Source organism: Gigantopelta aegis, chromosome 9 (assembly GCF_016097555.1).
Source record: "Gigantopelta aegis isolate Gae_Host chromosome 9, Gae_host_genome, whole genome shotgun sequence".
Lineage (NCBI taxonomy): Eukaryota > Metazoa > Mollusca > Gastropoda > Neomphalida > Peltospiridae > Gigantopelta > Gigantopelta aegis.
In genome coordinates, this window is record NC_054707.1 from 1,565,135 (window position 1) to 1,582,056 (window position 16,922).

The window sequence follows — 16,922 nt, forward strand, 5'->3', positions numbered from 1 at the left end:
GCCTAAATTCTTGTTTAAACTTTAATTATAATTTTTTTTGTTTTTGTTGCAAATGTGTCTGTAGCAGGCCTGCAATAAGAACACACACATACATATACATAAATCGAAAAATCTATTCTATTGTGGATCAATATAATTTGGTGGTTGAACATTTTGCTTGTTCAAGTTAGAGGACTTACCTTTTTACATATAATTATATGTAGTTTCATGGTATTCTGCAGTTCAGTGTATGTTTGTGTGTGTAATCTGCTTTAGCAATTACCTGCAATAAAATGAATGGTCAACTGCCATATCTGATATTTGTTTTCCATTTTGAAAACACTGTTTGACATGAAGAATATAGCATTTAACCATCTCATTCATGTATTTTCCTTGAATATGCTACATAAGTGCATCTACATGAGGTAATTTAACCCTGGTTAAAAGCAACTTAGGTTAAATATGTGTAGTCTAGTAGAAGGCATACCGATATAGATCAGTTTATTAACAACCATATTTGCCTCCTTTCTCCAGCTGTACATTGTATACTATTAAAAGTTAGTTTTGTAGATATTACTTAAATTGAATGTTTGAATTTTTTATTATTAATAACTCAATGCACTCCAGTGTTGTTGTTAAACAAAAACAAACTGGGTTGTAATAAGACTGTCGATGGGGTGTCATATTATTTAAAGATTAGAAAGGATTAGTCTTGTGTTTTACAAGTGGTCACGGTTACCGTTATTTTTGTTACGACATAGTACACTCGCAATGCAGCGAAGCAAAACGAACGCGCACTACCAATAGACCGTTTTCTCGTCATTTGTATATTTACGTAAGAGCAGCGTAACTAGTGGAACCTAACAGTGTAGCAATCCTGGTTGCCAAGAAAGCTTTTTTTTAAGGTTTGCTATATTTACACGTTTTAATTGGTAGAAAAACAGAACTTCTGAACAGTTTTATTCGTTTATAATATCTCATTCCTTTCAAAGTTAATAATGTAATTATATTTCAATAAAAACACGGATTTTCTCGGTTATTTCTTTTTGTTTTATGTGAACATTTATAAGGACCCTTGAACAATATTATCCTTGACCTATTGAAAACCGTACCATTAACAACAAAAAACCAGGGTATAATATCCGCCCGGTCCCCTCCATTATTATTTTTAGTTAGGGTTGAGGGTTAGGGTTAGGGTTAGGGTTGGGATTATGGCTGGGGTTAGGGCTAGGGTTAGGGTTAGGGGAAGGGGGGACCGGGCGGATATTTTTCCAAAACCAGCACGTACCAGCCTAAAATCCGATTTCTTAACCAACACATGACTGTGGTCAATAAAAATAGCCTGACTACTCTGGCTTTCGAGGAACACGGGGACAGTTATAATCCTCTCTTAGAGAGAAATCTATATAAATAATCTAAAAAAAGAAAGAAAAGAAAAAAATTCATGTTTTAATGTATTTGGTAGAATGTTCCTTTGCACTGTCATGTATAAAGAACATTATAAATACTTATCATAAATAGAGTTAAGTTAGGGTTAGTGACAGTGCCAAAGGAAAATCTTCCATATATTTAAACTTTATCAGCAAACTTGAAAATAATCGATGTAAAGATATATAATGTCAGATTATTGCTGTATTACAGTGGGGATCTTTGACTACCGTGTGGTAGGCACATTTTGAGCAATTTGAATTTTGTAACACACTTGTCTCTCACAGAGTCGTTCCAGCCAGTGCACCACGACTGGTATATCAAAGGCCGTGGTATGTACTACCCTGTCTGTGGGATGGTGCATATAAAAGATCCATTGCTGCTAATCGAAAAGAGTGCACCACAAGTGGTATTTCAAAGGCCATGGTATGTGATATCCTGTTTGGGATGGTGCATATAAAAAGATCCCTTGCTGCTAATAAAAAAATAGTAGCTCATGAAGTGGCGACAGCAGGTTTCCTCTCAATATCTGTATGGTTCTTAACCATATGTCTGACACCATATAACCGTAAATACAATGTGTTGAGTGCGTCGTTAAATAAAACATTTCTTTCTTCTTTCTGACTGAGAGAGCCATTATAACTGTCCAAATGTCCGTCTAGCTTTCGAAAGGCAAAGTACTCGGGCCACAGTCAAGTGGGGTTTTTTTTATACTATTTATTTATAAACTGTTTATATTCAATTACAAGCCCACAAAAAATAAATTATTTGGCTATGTAAATTGTTGTAGTATATATTATATTTTAGCATGAATGTTTTATTTTTATATTATTGAGTATGTTTTATATTATAGGGTATTAAAGAGTTGACCGTGGTATTTGTTTTGCATCTCTTACATCATGCCTTCAATCGTGGAAATTAAAAACGACCAATCTGAGACTTCACTTCCTATTCATGAAGAAAAGAAGATTGAAATAATTTCAACAGATCTTGGTCAAACACAGGAAAACGAGTCGGTTACTACCAACAGTATGTATATGTACTTCTTTGATTAAAACCTACCCACCCAAAAACAATCCATTAACATATAGAAGATAATAAATGATTTACCAATTAGTATCAAATTTATTTCCTGATTGATATAATTTTCACTTGTCATGAGCTTTAGCGAGTGACAAGTGAAAATTATTTCACAAGGGATATAAATTTGATAATACCTGGTACCGGGTTTGTTATTGTATTTATTAGCATAGTTTTTGTTTTTCTTCTAAAAGCCTTTATTTTATGATAAATGATATAAACCAGTGTTCTGAGTAAAAACTTTGTATTTTAATCATGTTCACAGATAATTAAAAACCAAAAATATACTGTATGACTTCAGTTTGTTTGCCAAATCGTGATGACATCATATTTAGTATCGACAAAAAGATCTTTGGTTTGTAAGTGGCAAATTGTTCAATATTAGTGTTCCTTAACGAATCCAGACTATTTCTCACTGAGAAAATATGAAAAAATATATTTTCTCCATTATGAGTGACCACTGAGGTAATAAATAAATTGAAGAGGTTCAAGCATTTGTATCTAATGTGAAAATTGTTAGACCTTGCATTGTAAAGTTAGTTAAAAGTAACTATTATCCAATCATTGTTTTCGTTAATATACTTGTACTGCTATTAACTTTTTATTTATTTTTAATTTCATTGTTTAGCTGACAAACCCAAGAAAACAGAAGGTAACAGTAATGACAAGAACAAAGAGAAGAAGTATGAAAGGTGGGTTTATTCAACAGATAATTAAATACGATTTTCAAAATGATTTAAACAATATTTATTTCCACAATTAGAAAAAACAAGTAGTTTGGGATTGACCAACAGGCTAATGTGTATATTAAAGCCTCTCTCTACATTTTATAAATAGCCTACACATATTTTTTTAATCATGGTCATAGAAACTACATAATAATTTAAATATTTCTGCTTTGGTTATATAGAGGATGCTAAATGAGTGACCCTTAAATACCATTTATCTTACAACAAGATGTTTAAGACTGTATCTAATGAGCACAAGTGAGTTCGATACGTGTTTAAACAACGAGTTGTAAGATAAGTGCTATCAAATAGCCATGAATATAGTAGTTTAAACAACGAGTTGTAAGATAAGTCGTATCAAATAGCCATGAATATAGTAGTTTAAACAACGAGTTGTAAGATAAGTGGTATCAAATAGCCATGAATATAGTAGTTTAAACAACGAGTTGTAAGATAAGTGGTATCAAATAGCCATGAATATAGTAGTTTAAACAACGAGTTGTAAGATAAGTGGTATCAAATAGCCATGAATATAGTAGTTTATTTTATCACCAGCCTACAGTTACTGTGGTATTTTTTTGGAATCTAATGAAAAAGTAAACATTTACAAAGTCATGACCTAAGTTTACGAGTGTATCAACAGATGTATTTGTTTAACTTACTGGAAGTCTAAAACAGCCTTGTGCATTATATTATATAGATACACACAGTCAATGTTAATTCTACAAACAAATCACAAAATTTAATTTGCTAAAATTTTCAAAATCTTGTATTAATTAATATTTTGACTTTCTTTTCAGTATTCTTACCAAAAAGTTCCTAAAGGACCACTGCAAAAAGCTGAAACTGTACCTAACTCCTGAATTAAATGATATTTTGTACTTACACTATAAAGGTAGGCCTATAATTTGCTGTGTATTTATTTATATTTTTTAACCATAGAGAAATGTGAGTTATGTTCTGTTCAAGCATTGTCACAGTGTTCAAAATAAGAATTTCTTATCTACAGCAATTTAAAAATGTTTTTGCTGAAGACAAAACAACATCAATTTTGTTTCTGATTTAACAGGTTTGTGTGCAAGGTGAGGGTTTTGGGGGTCGAAACCTAATTTTCTTTTTCTCAATATATTTTCAGAGGGAATATGGCTCAACCCCTGTTTAAGCTTTGGTCAGCACAGTCTAGATCCCCCATGCAAGAATTCCTGCACATGCGCCTGTTTAATACCAAAAATTCCTTTAACAATCCAACTTACTGTAATATTATTTGTATTTGTTTTGCAAATAGGAATCTACCAAATTGAAAATCTTGATGAGTACACTGGTTTGAAATGTCTGTGGCTAGAATGCAATGGAATAACAACGATTGAGAATCTGGACCATCAGAAAGAGCTACGTTGTCTGTATCTGCAGCAGAACCTTATTACCACCATCGAAAACCTCGAACCCCTGCAACAACTGGACACCCTGAACGTCAGTAACAACAACATCAAGAAGATCACAAATCTTGGTAGGGAATTTATTATTACGTCATTATATTGGGGGCGGGACGTAGACCAGTGGTAAAGCGCTCGCTTGATGCACGGTTGGTTTGGGATCAATCCCCATCGGTGGGCCCATTGGGCTATTTCTTGTTCCAGCCAGTGCACCACGACTGGTATATCAAAGGCCGTGGTATGTACTATCCTGTGTGGGATGGTGCATATAAAAGATCCCTTGCTACTAATGAAAAAAATATAGCAGGTTTCCTCTCTATGATTGTGTGAAAAATGGTGATATGTTTGACATCCAATAGACGATGATTAATAAATCAATGTGCTTTAGTGGTTTCGTTAAACAAAAACAAACTTTTAAACTTATACTGCAACTTTATACATTTATTCTTGAAAACTGTTCTCTAAATACTATGTTTCAGAATTACTAAATGTTTGACATACGATAGCTGATGATTAATAAATCATTGTGCTCTGGTGGTGTCATTAAACTTTTCACTTTTCAACCTTGACCAGAAAGTTACATTGCATCATTGACAACAGCAAGTAGAATTGAAAATAACAGTGGGAACTATTCCATGTGAAGTCGACGTCAGAATAAAAATTCAGAAATACCAGTAGGTTTTACAAGTTGTTTTAAGATGGGAGTCAACGGAGAACATTCTGTCTTCAGTGCCAGTGTTTCTGCCAGAAAGAAATATTTGGATGTGGCGCTATGAAATTGGATATTTACAGTGTGTGTGCTGAATTCAACCACAGTCGATATGGGGTATGGGGGGCTTCCCCAGAAGAAAATAGGTTAGGTTTAGGGTTAGGGTTAACAAAATCATTCAGTAATGATAAGAGTCATTAATTTTGTCAAAATGTCATCTTAAAAAAATAAAATCTGCCAAAACATTTGGGTATGGGACCATAATCATTTTACCCTCTGGCAGAAAGCCTGAGTGCATCACCCTGATTTAGTCTACAGCAGTAGGTAGCTGAAGAATGCATAGAATATATTAGTATGTTACGTACAGTGTTCTGAACATGCATCTATGAGTATGAAGAAGTATAATGTCACCACTCGGACACAATTTCAACAGTGTACTGGGGATGGGGCGGGCATCCCCCAAAATACCAAGTGCCCTAACAATCCATAACCGAATTAATGCAGCCTGTTACACAGGTGTTTAAGCATTGTAAATGTAGGTAGTTACAGACATAAACAGACTTTGTAAGTTTGGCGTCCAGTATTTAGCAAATTAATATAATGAATTTATTTAGTTTTTAGAGGTTGATATAATTTCAGGGAAAGCTTAGTGTTTTGGGGAAAGGTTGCCATATATATACATAATGCATGTTAACACAACTTCATATACGGCAAGTACTATTCTTAATTGTTGCACCTGTTCGACGAATACTGTAGGTGACCTTTTAAATATTGCACCCTTTCCCTAGAAAAACCTTCCATATTCCATTTCAACTTTTGAAGGAGAATGATTTGCAATAATTTGGATTGTAATTTGTTTTCTTTTTGATGACTGTTTTAGGATTAAATAACTGAAGTTGTGATATTAAAGTTCTAATAATTATAGGATATTAAATGAGCTTCTGTTTTGTATTATATTTATTTCCCCGAGTGAAATAATTTTCAATTGTCACAAACTTTAGCGAGTTATAATGAAAATTATTTCACGAGGGACATAAACATGATACAAAATTGTAGCGATTTTAATATCCTGTTTATTACCCATAATCGATCTTAATTTTATCACTCAAATCGTTTAGTTGACGTTCCTGTAAGGTTGTAGTGCACCAATCGATGACATCATTGTGTGACGTCCCACTTCGCGTTCTAGTGGGACGTATCACTTTGATATACATGTACCAAGTTATGTTGAACCATATGTGTAATAAGATGATCTCTGTGACCGTGTGTTCCAGCCTGCCTTCCCGTACTGCACTCCCTGCTGATCAGCCACAACCAACTGACGATGGCGGCCGACATAGCTGAACTGGAGCACTGTCCGAACCTCGGTGTCATCGATCTGTCACACAACAAGATTTGTGATCCGGCTATCCTCGATGTTTTCGAAAAGATTCCCGATCTGGTAGGAACCAAATATTGATGAGAAATACATATACACTGGGCTTCTAGAAATTTTATAAAATCCACTAGCCATGGGATCAGTGAGTTTAAAAATGTACCAGCCACAATCAAAATTCACTAGCCCTGCTTTACTTAAAGATAATATAATTTTACTAAATAATAGTAATAATAAGATATGTCACCTAAAGGGGGAGATAGAGCTTAACTATCACTAACACTAGGGGTGGTACAGGATAGTCATATTTAAAAAATAGACTAAACTACAATAGTTGACTTTTTTCTTTCTTTTTTTCACTAGCCGTCTGGCATGACAATAGTAGTTATTTACTAGCCCAACATTGAATATTACTAGCCATGGGAGTGGGGCTACCATAATCTAGAAGCCCCGTATACCTTTTAATACTACCTTAAGTGACTGCTTAATACAAATTTCACTGTTGTTACACTTGAGTTATTTCCTTTAAAATCTGGAACCTAACGATGACACCAATAGCTGCTATAGGTGCAATATAAAATACCATAGATCAGATGGTATTGCCGTGCCACCGGATGATAATTAATACAGTTTATTTAAGTATTTGTATAGGTTGTTCATTTAGTTGTTTCATATACTTACTGATGCTGGGGTGTTGTTCATTGACTTATTCATCCATCCATCCATCCATCCATCCATCCATCCATCCATCCATCCATCCATCCATCCATCCATCCATCCATCCATCCATCCATCCATCCATCCATCCTTTCTTTCATTCTTTCATTCTTTCATTCTTTTATTCAAACATTCATTCATTCAGTTGTTAATTTATGTTTTTGTCTTCATTGCAGCGAGTGTTGAATCTGATGGGGAACCCAGTAATTAGGGAGATAAAGAACTACAGAAAAACTGTCACAATCAGATTGGTAAAATATATATTACATAAACTTAGCTTTTGTAAATTATTCTGAATACCTGCACTTCATGGAACCATATCTCAATCCAGAGTAACTCTTTCCCTCCCATTCTCGACTGCAGTTAACACGCAAAAGTAACGTAAAAACCCATTCTCGAATGTTGTCGAGACACGACCGGTCTTCTTCGTAAACACTGCTGTCAACATTGACAGGAGTTATCTATCTTGATTCTGTGAATGTTAGAACATACTAGAATGACAATCAAACACGTTGAGTGTATTTTGTTTATAACCCTTTGTTCCAAGGAACTTGTCATACAATGTTTTTTCTTTATTATAGAAAAATCTTCAACACCTTGATGACAGACCCATATTTCCAAAAGACAGAGCTTGTGCTGAAGCCTGGTAAATTTCACCTCCTCATCTTGTAATACCATTTCCTTATTCAAGATATAAACATTACTATAGTTTTAATTAATTTGTCTTTTTTTATTATCAGAAATTTGTTTTAGAAAACCCCCCAAATAAATAATAATAATATTCTTAAGGTTTCATCTATAATAATAATGAACTATAGAATACAGTTTACAGTTTAAAGATGACAAAACAGAACTATTATTTTTTAATACTAATAAAATCTGCAGCTTTAATGTCATGCATAATATATCATCTAGGAAATTTCTTTTTTTTTTCTTTTTTTTTAATCAGCAATGGCTTTTTGAAATAAAAGTTTATATATATTTTTAAACCTTATATATGTTCCTGAATTGTTGTATAGAAAGTAGTTTATTTGTTGCAGGGCTCGGGGAGGTTTGGAAGCAGAGAAAATTGAGCGACAGAACTGGATTGATAAAGAAAGACAAAAGATTCAGGCCAGTGTTGAAGGTTTGTTTTCATTGAAGTAAATATATCTGTGCCACATGTCAGTGTCTTTACATATATGTTTACATCATTTAAAAATGTTTTTAATGCATATTTGTTTAATGATTTGTGTGCCTGATGTGTTCTGGTTTTTATGTCAGACCTTTCAGATTAAAGTTCTTTGAATGTGTAATTGTTATTATATCACTTGACATAATTGTCTTTGAACATCACCCCCCACCCCGTTGCCTTGCTGTAATTGTTATTATATCACTTGACGTAATTGTATTAGAACATCACACACACCCGTTGCCTTGCATAACAGAATGCTGTTAGTAATTTTCATCAAAGTCAAGAATGTTTTTAGCAGTAATATCATGAACTGTCACCTGTAACTGCTATAAATTAATAATTATTATTATTTTTTCTTATCCTACTGCCCCCTTTCCTTTCTCTCATTTGAATTCCATCTCATTTCTTTCCAATCTGGCAACTCCTCCCATCTTTCAATTTCTTTTGCTGTCCACCTCCACACCCCAGTCCTTGTCTCTCCAACTGTGACATGTGCTTGTCTCTTGTGGCTATTCATGTCGCACACCTGCTGTCAAATTACTTCTACAACAATGCCCCCACCCACACACCCCATCTCACCCCTGACATTTTAATGAAAACTATGTGATTGTATTTGTGTAACGGTAAAACAATCTCAATTGGTTTCCTTTATTAGCTCTTCTTGAGATTCGCCAACAAAATGAAGCTCACCGCAAGGAGAAGGAATTAAATGAAGAAAATGCCAGAAATGGAAACCCCGAGAGAGTGGAGATTGACCCAGGGTCATTTGATTGGTTGTCTGGATCATACAGATTGAAGGTTATTATAATGTATATTAAAGTCAGCTCAGGTCAGGTCAGGTCATAGGGCTTAACGTGCACATTCAGAGCAAGCTGTTGTAGCACACGTCTGTCATGGTTGCATGTGTTGGCCCATGCCGACTCCTCCGTCCAGGACAGGAAAGGGTTTGGTGTGGGTGGGAGGAGGGACCACCCATGCTGGCAGGTGCAAGAGAGCACAAGTAGCCAATGCATATTGTAACGGCCACACTTTATGTGTGCATTACAATTAAATTGATGCATTATTTGTGTCATGGTGCATTATGCTGATGGTGAATAACAATGGTAATAGTTGATCATGACTCACTAAGTAGTTGGCAATTGCATATTTGTCCAAAATAACATATAATGCTGGAAGTTGGACATCATTTGTGGTAATTAGTGGTGTTTGTGATAAACGTTTTAATAATGGACAGAGTAGCTATACAGTAATGATATATCTTAGCTACAAATATATCTCTCTAGACTTCTAGCTCATAGTATTTTATATGTTTGCATAATTGCCATAGTTTATTTATGGCCACTTCCTGGCCTTGATTGACCACCATGTATTCAGGCTGACATGTCGGGACAGGTCAAAGCAGCATTTAGCAAAATGGTTATAAATAGATTTTTTTTTTTTTTTTTCGTTGACAGAAATATTTAACAGCACAGTAACATTAAGTAGTTTTCAGATTCAATATCACTGACATGTCCCAAAATGTATATAATTTATCATCTTGGTTTGATCTTTGAGAATGTATTATCGTTAACTGCAGGTCTCAAACGTAAGAATTTGTCTCTCACAGCAATTTAAATGCAAAATTGCCATGGGGCGAAATGGCCCACCAACGGCAATTTAAAGCCTGCCCATGGCAATTTTTGTAAAAATGAATTTTGCAGCAAATAAACACAAGTGAAAGGTTATTTTGCTGTATGTAGACATATTTTAAATGTACTAATGGTATACACTGGCAGATAATGTACACCAGGCGTAAACGTTTTGCCATCATTGAGGATCTTTACAGACCTATGGCAATTTATATCTCAACGACGGCAATTGTCGTCGGTGTCGTTGTTAAGTTTGAGCCCTGTGACTAGAAGAATGTATCTTTGTAAATACCACCGGCTCTTAGAGGACAGCATTGGTTTTTAGTTTGTACGCTGGTTTGATATACTATCAACCTGTCAAAATACATTGTTTGTATTAAAGCACGAGGTAAAGTCAGTGAAAACTTGCTGCAGTTTAAATTGACCTGCATTATGTAACAGTACATTTGCTTCTAGGGTCAGACTGATGATTCTAAAGTTAAAGAGGAATTGGGTTCCACAGAACCGACGGAGGAAATTACAGTAGGGCGGCGGGAAGAAGAGGATGAAGGAATTTTCACAAAATCAAGTAGGGTCATACATTGTTTTATATATAATGGAATACATATGTGCATGCTTCACTGCAGCTTTCCTTTACAATGACTATACAGGTTATCAGTCTGAGATTTATCTGACAGGAAGAAATACAATATGCTGTTTTCTTATTATAAAACTGATATAGGATAATTCAGACAAAAGGAAGTAGTTATCACATGACACGAGTTGGAGATTTTAGCCATATGATTGGCTGTTGGGATGTTTGGTCCAGTCCAAGGGACTATAGTGAGAAAATTCCCATAGGTCAAAGGTCAGGTTGAGTATGAAAAGAAAAATATATTTCAGACTCAACTTGGTTATTATTAAGGATATCATTTTTATTATAAATGTTTTAGTTTTTTTAAATTAGCAAAGATCCGTTTCACACTGGAGTGGAAAGAAAAATATTTAACATAAAGCATTTTCAGTACTAAGGATGTTGTTCATAGAATGTCAACATTAATTTTTACAGATAAAAATCATATGCTCAGGTTTATAATTTTGATGGTTACATCAGAATATATATAACCTTCAAGGGTCAGAAAAGGTCATGATGCCAAATAAAACCAAACAGAATTTTTAGGAAAAAGATTACAGAAAATAAATTTAGGGTAAAGTTCATGTTTCTTTAGAGTAACTGCTTTAACATTGTTATGTTAATTAGTAGTTATATTTATGTGGGGATGTGTTTTTGAGCAATGGTCCATCCCAAATTAGACTAGCTAGTAACACCAAGCACAGTACTAGTATTTGGAAGCTGCTTCACACAGCTGGATATTAGTAACACCAAGCACAGTACTAGTACTCGGAAGATGCTTCACACAGCTGGATATTAGTAACACCAAGCACAGTACTAGTACTCGGAAGCTGCTTCACACAGCTGGATATGATCTGGTTTCTTCTTTCAGAATCATCTGCTGGCAATTCTGGGACAAGACTATTTATCACAGATACAAGTAAGTACAAAACATCAGAATCAAAATGTTGAAAATATTAAAGATATACTAGTAGAACAAAGTGATTTTAAATACTGTTACATTTAATATAAGGCATGCACTGCACAAATGCTACATGCTTTCATAGTGTTAGATCGAAAAGACAATCTAATGTTTTTGTATGTATGAATTGGGGGTGGGGTGGATTTGACTATAACATGTGACTTCTGTTTGAGATATGGGTGGAGGGATAGACCAGTAATAATGCGCTTGCCAGATCCATCGTTGATCAAGGATCGATAGCCATTAGTGGACCCCCTGAGCTGTGTCTCATTCCAGCCAGTACTCTACAACTGGTGTAACAAAGGCTGTGTTATGTACTATCCTGTCTATTGGATGGTGCATATAAAAGGTCCAAAAAGGGTAGCCCATTGAATGGCAGTAGTGAGTTTCCTCTCTCATCTGCATGGTGCTTAAACCGTATGTCTGACTCTATACAACCATTGATGAATGTGATGAGTGCATCAATAAACATTTCTTTCTTTCTCTTCCAGATTTACAAGAAAGCTATTTAGTCATATGTCTGTTTACACTACTTTTCGATTGTAAATTTTTCCTTCTGCTTTTTTTGTAGCAGATGAGTTGAATCCAAAAGATGATTTCGAAGTAAGTTCTTTCTTTATTTTTTGGTCTATGCTTCATGTATGTTAGGGAACATTTAATTCTGTTTTGCATCATAGTTCGTTCTGCAAGTTTCAGAGATTGCGACACAACTTTAAAATCTTATATAGTACTTGCGAATCAGTTTTTAAATTGATTAAAACTATTGGTAATACATTTTGAAAATAAAATTCTTCCTGTATCTGTCTTTGAGTCTGCAACTTTAATCAAACCATCACATGTGGTGTTATACTCGGAAACCAAGACTATATAAACAAGAGTCCAATTATTATTCATAAATGTACAAATGTCTGATAGGGGTTTTCTTGGCAAATACAATACACATGGGTTTTTTTTGGTATTTTGTACAAATTGTGGAAGAATATTCATGAACATTTACTTCGTAATATATAATTTTTATAATAATGATCAGTGGTAAAACTGCAGTTTACAGAAAATACCCAATAAATCAATCTAGTAACAGGATGTCAACAACAGCAATACATTAAGTTGTATATTAATTTTATTACATCATGGTTCATGTATTTTGGTTTAAATAGAAAAACGTACCGTACTCTATTATTACTGAGTAAACTGTATTGTTACCTGGTATATTCTTCACTACAGGATGTTCCTGATTTGGAGGATGTGGACATAGAAGAAGACATCATCATTTCCAAGGCAACTGAGAAAAAGGTTTGACATTATCTATGTATGTTATGATGTGTAACAGAGTTTACTTACACTATAAGAAGGTGTGGGTTTTTTGTGGGAGTTTTCTTAATGTCATGGGTTTATGTAACAGATTTTAGCATTCAAAAGACATTGTAACCTCCTAATTGACATATATTAACAATATTAAATGTAAAAATTAATTTTAAAATTACAAGTTTGAAAAATAAAATTGAGGTTTTTTTGGTTAAATAACCACAAAATAAAATTCTCACATCTATCCCAAGCTCACCCAAATTCAATAATGTATACTTCTGCCTTTTTATGTAATTGTCACCAACTTAAAGGTGTCCCTTTAACGGCAACTATTGTTAGGCCTAGAATCCTTCTCAGGATTCTTTTTCTGAAGGTCTAAAGAGGCGATTGTGAAAGTATAGCATGTGAAATAGATGTTAACAGGCATGAGAATTTTACCACTATAGTCAGAAATCCATTTTATAAATAATTTTAGATTTATCATTTCTTTTTATACATAACCTGACATCTTAACCTGTGGCACTTTCATCCTGGTCTACATTTACTGTTAGAAAACATCTTTGATGGAGACTTTTCCAAGGAGGTTTTTATCTGGAAGAGCACATCAAACTATATTTGTTAAAAATTATCTTTCAGAAATACCAGCCAAAGATTGAGGTTCTGGGTGACGATGATTTCATGGATGATGAAGGTGAATCAAGCGCTGATGACTTACCACCTCTCCTTACACAGCTGTCGAACAACTCGGGCAATATTCTTATTGAAGAGTACGCACCAGAGTGTCACAGTGTTGAAGGAGATTACGATAAACAGTCGCTGATTTCCGAGAGTGAAACAGATTCGGTTCTTGAGTTGGATTCCATTCAACCACAGATTGCTCCAGAGTCTACCTCAGATCCACAGACGACGTCTCAAATAGAGTCCATCGAACTGCTGCAGGGGGTGAAGAAGATGCTGTCTAGTGACATCAACAAAACGGGTAAAGTCGGCAGCATCCCAGCTCCACAGGAGAAAGATGAAGAGAAAAACACTGATCTGGTTAAAGAAGAAAAACAAGAAATCGATGACAGCATTTTTGAAGAATTGGACTGAACAGTGCTTGTTCCTGATCTGGTCAGAGAAGACAAATGAGAATTGATGACAGCATTTTTGAAAAGTTTGACTGAATAGTTATCGTTTCTCGTTTTTAAGTATTTGACAATCAGGAAGTTGAAGACCGCATTTCTGACCATCTGAATTGAATAGCGATTGGTGTGCAATTTATATTTGACAGACATGAGGTTGAGGACAATGTATCTCGATTGATTAGTGATTGGTGCCCAGTGTGTGTTGGACTGATGCCCAATTTATGTTCGCTGGTGTTCATTTGTACGAGGTGCAGCATCATTACAACCCAAACCCAGCTGTTGTCAGTGACTACACGTTTGAAGCTGATTTTTAATGGTTATGTTATCTTTGTATAAGTTCACATAGAGCTGGGATTTGTTTTCAGTGACTGTCCGATCTTGTATTTCATGATGACACAAATATTGAATAGGACTGAGTGGATCAGTGATTAGAGAGAAGGTTATGAAGTAAATAAATCAGTATCATACTTTCTAGGTACAATACAGTATTAATTAAAAACCTCCGCCCAGTTCTATTAGGGGATAGTAAGATATGATGTTAATGAATGCTTCCGTCCAATTGCAGGTAACTAATCCGTCCAAATCCATCGGCAGGTAATATAAGTCATTGGTGTAAATCAATCCGTCCAATTGCAGTTAACTAATCCGTCCAAATCCATCGGCAGGTAATATAAGTCATTGGTGTAAATCAGTCCGTCCAATTGCAGTTAACTAATCCGTCCAAATCCATCGGCAGGTAATATAAGCCATTGGTGTAAATGAATCCGTCCAATTCTTCCAGTGCACAGCATTATGTGTTTTACTACATTGCTATTTATACCATTCATATCTTAAAAGCCAAAGGATTTAAAAGGCATCTTTAGTCAACCTAGCTAGGGATTTTCGAAGCTATGTTAGCACTACGAAATTTGAAATAATATTGTAGGCTACGATGTCACTACAGCACATGCCATAATGATGTCATAGCTTACGACGGTTTTACAATATCATAGCTTTGAAAATACGGACCCTGGTGATAAAGACACAATAAAAGAAAAAGGTGTTGGGGTCATATTTTATTTATTGACTCCTTTCAATGTATAATTACTTGAGTGGACATATATATACATATATAACTTGTTATTTTATTAATCATCATAAAAACTGACAACAATATGAGCATATTTTTTCTGCCATCATTTTTGACTGAAAATCTTTCTGAACATTGTGATAATTATTGTTCAATGTGATATTCATTGTTTAATTTTAGCCATGAAAAATGTAACAAATTTTCAAGTAAACTACTGGAACATTTTTATATATGTATATTGTGGTTGCATCATCGACTGTTGCATATGTTTTATTTATTTATTAATCTTTGATGTTCAGATTACAATACTGATCTCAGGGAGGAAACAGAAATATGAATGTAGCCTGTAGGTGTATGTTTTGACCACCGTAAATTGGTTGATAACAAAACATTTGGGACTTGGTTTGTGGGTACAGATACTGGTTTAAGAGTGCATTTATTAAATGTGCATACTGTGATTTTAATAGCATTAAAAAAACATACTCTCCCTTCCATAATTGGGCCCATACCCACGAAACTGGGAGATATAGTGTATGCACTCACCCAACATAAAGGCAGTTTTAGAACCCAACATTAGATATCGTTTTTTTTATTTTAAATTGACCTCTTTTTTCAACACACACACACACACACACACACACACACACACACACACACACACACCCATTAGGTTCAAAATACATGCTTGACAATATGGATCAAATGACAGTCAGGATTAATTGGCTAAAATTCAGGGGTGAATTTAGGATTTTAAGAAGGGGGGTTATCATGTATAAGTGCTTGCACATTCACATAGAGTGGTCTATGCGTGTCGTATGTATTTCCAGTGAAAAAGAGCTGAAAATTGAAGTAGTTTTTTGCCATGTGACAACAGTTTAGGGCAAAACTAGAATGAGTTTCTTAATGTAGTGTGATTGATTAGTTTGTTTCATTGTTTGTGGGGAAGATGCGGCAGCTTTAGTTAGGGCAATGTTTTGTGTGTGTTAATGATAAAGTCTCCAAACAGCATTCCACTTAAACATTATGTCAATAATTGTAATTTGGACCACATTAAAAAAAAAGTTGTTGAACATTGATTTTTTTTCTTTAAAAAATTAGGGTCATCCATTGTATTTTCAAAATATATGGTAAAAAAATCTTGGGGTGGAGTCTTTTTATGTGGGTGGGTAGGTGGGGAAGTTCACCTTTTTCTTTATATGTACATATATGTATTGATGGTTTGTAAAACTAATATTGTGAGCAAAAAAAACCAATATGATTTTGCCTTATATGAATTTTGTACATTAAAAACTACAGAATGTTCCAGATACTTGGTTTTCATTTTCACTCGGAACAAATTCAACCTCACTTCACATTTCTTACCCATAAAAGTGGATGTTAGGAGTAATTGTTAAAAGCCTTTCCATTCTGTTAATCTTCAAGGTTCCATTAACTCTTTAGAACCCAGTATTGCATGTAGGCCTACTGGTAAACGGATTTAAATGGATATCAAGCTTCCATTAAGTCTTTAGAACCCAGTATTGCATGTAGGCCTACTGGTGAACGGATTTAAATGGATATCAAGGTTCCATTAAGTCTTTAGAACCCAGTATTGCA

At 34.5% G+C, this 16,922-nt stretch overlaps 1 protein-coding gene across 4 annotated transcripts; it reads left to right on the forward strand.

Annotated features, from left to right (window-relative positions):
• The first annotated feature begins 840 nt into the window (after positions 1 to 840).
• LOC121381893 (dynein assembly factor 1, axonemal-like) lies at positions 841 to 16,628 on the forward strand. Of its 4 annotated transcripts, none has more exons than XM_041511292.1 (15): positions 841 to 884; positions 2,261 to 2,436; positions 3,116 to 3,179; positions 4,016 to 4,110; positions 4,501 to 4,722; positions 6,632 to 6,798; positions 7,626 to 7,700; positions 8,031 to 8,095; positions 8,490 to 8,575; positions 9,279 to 9,421; positions 10,708 to 10,819; positions 11,736 to 11,783; positions 12,397 to 12,428; positions 13,050 to 13,118; positions 13,767 to 16,628. In XM_041511292.1, exons 2-15 carry the CDS (start codon positions 2,307 to 2,309, stop codon positions 14,220 to 14,222), a joined length of 1,764 nt encoding a protein of 587 aa, XP_041367226.1. In that variant the 5' UTR covers positions 841 to 884; positions 2,261 to 2,306; the 3' UTR covers positions 14,223 to 16,628. The 4 variants fall into 4 exon arrangements, with proteins under 4 accessions (XP_041367226.1, XP_041367228.1, XP_041367229.1 ...); XM_041511294.1 differs by having other exon boundaries at positions 12,400 to 12,428; XM_041511295.1 differs by lacking the exon at positions 11,736 to 11,783.
• Positions 16,629 to 16,922: the final 294 nt, after the last annotated feature.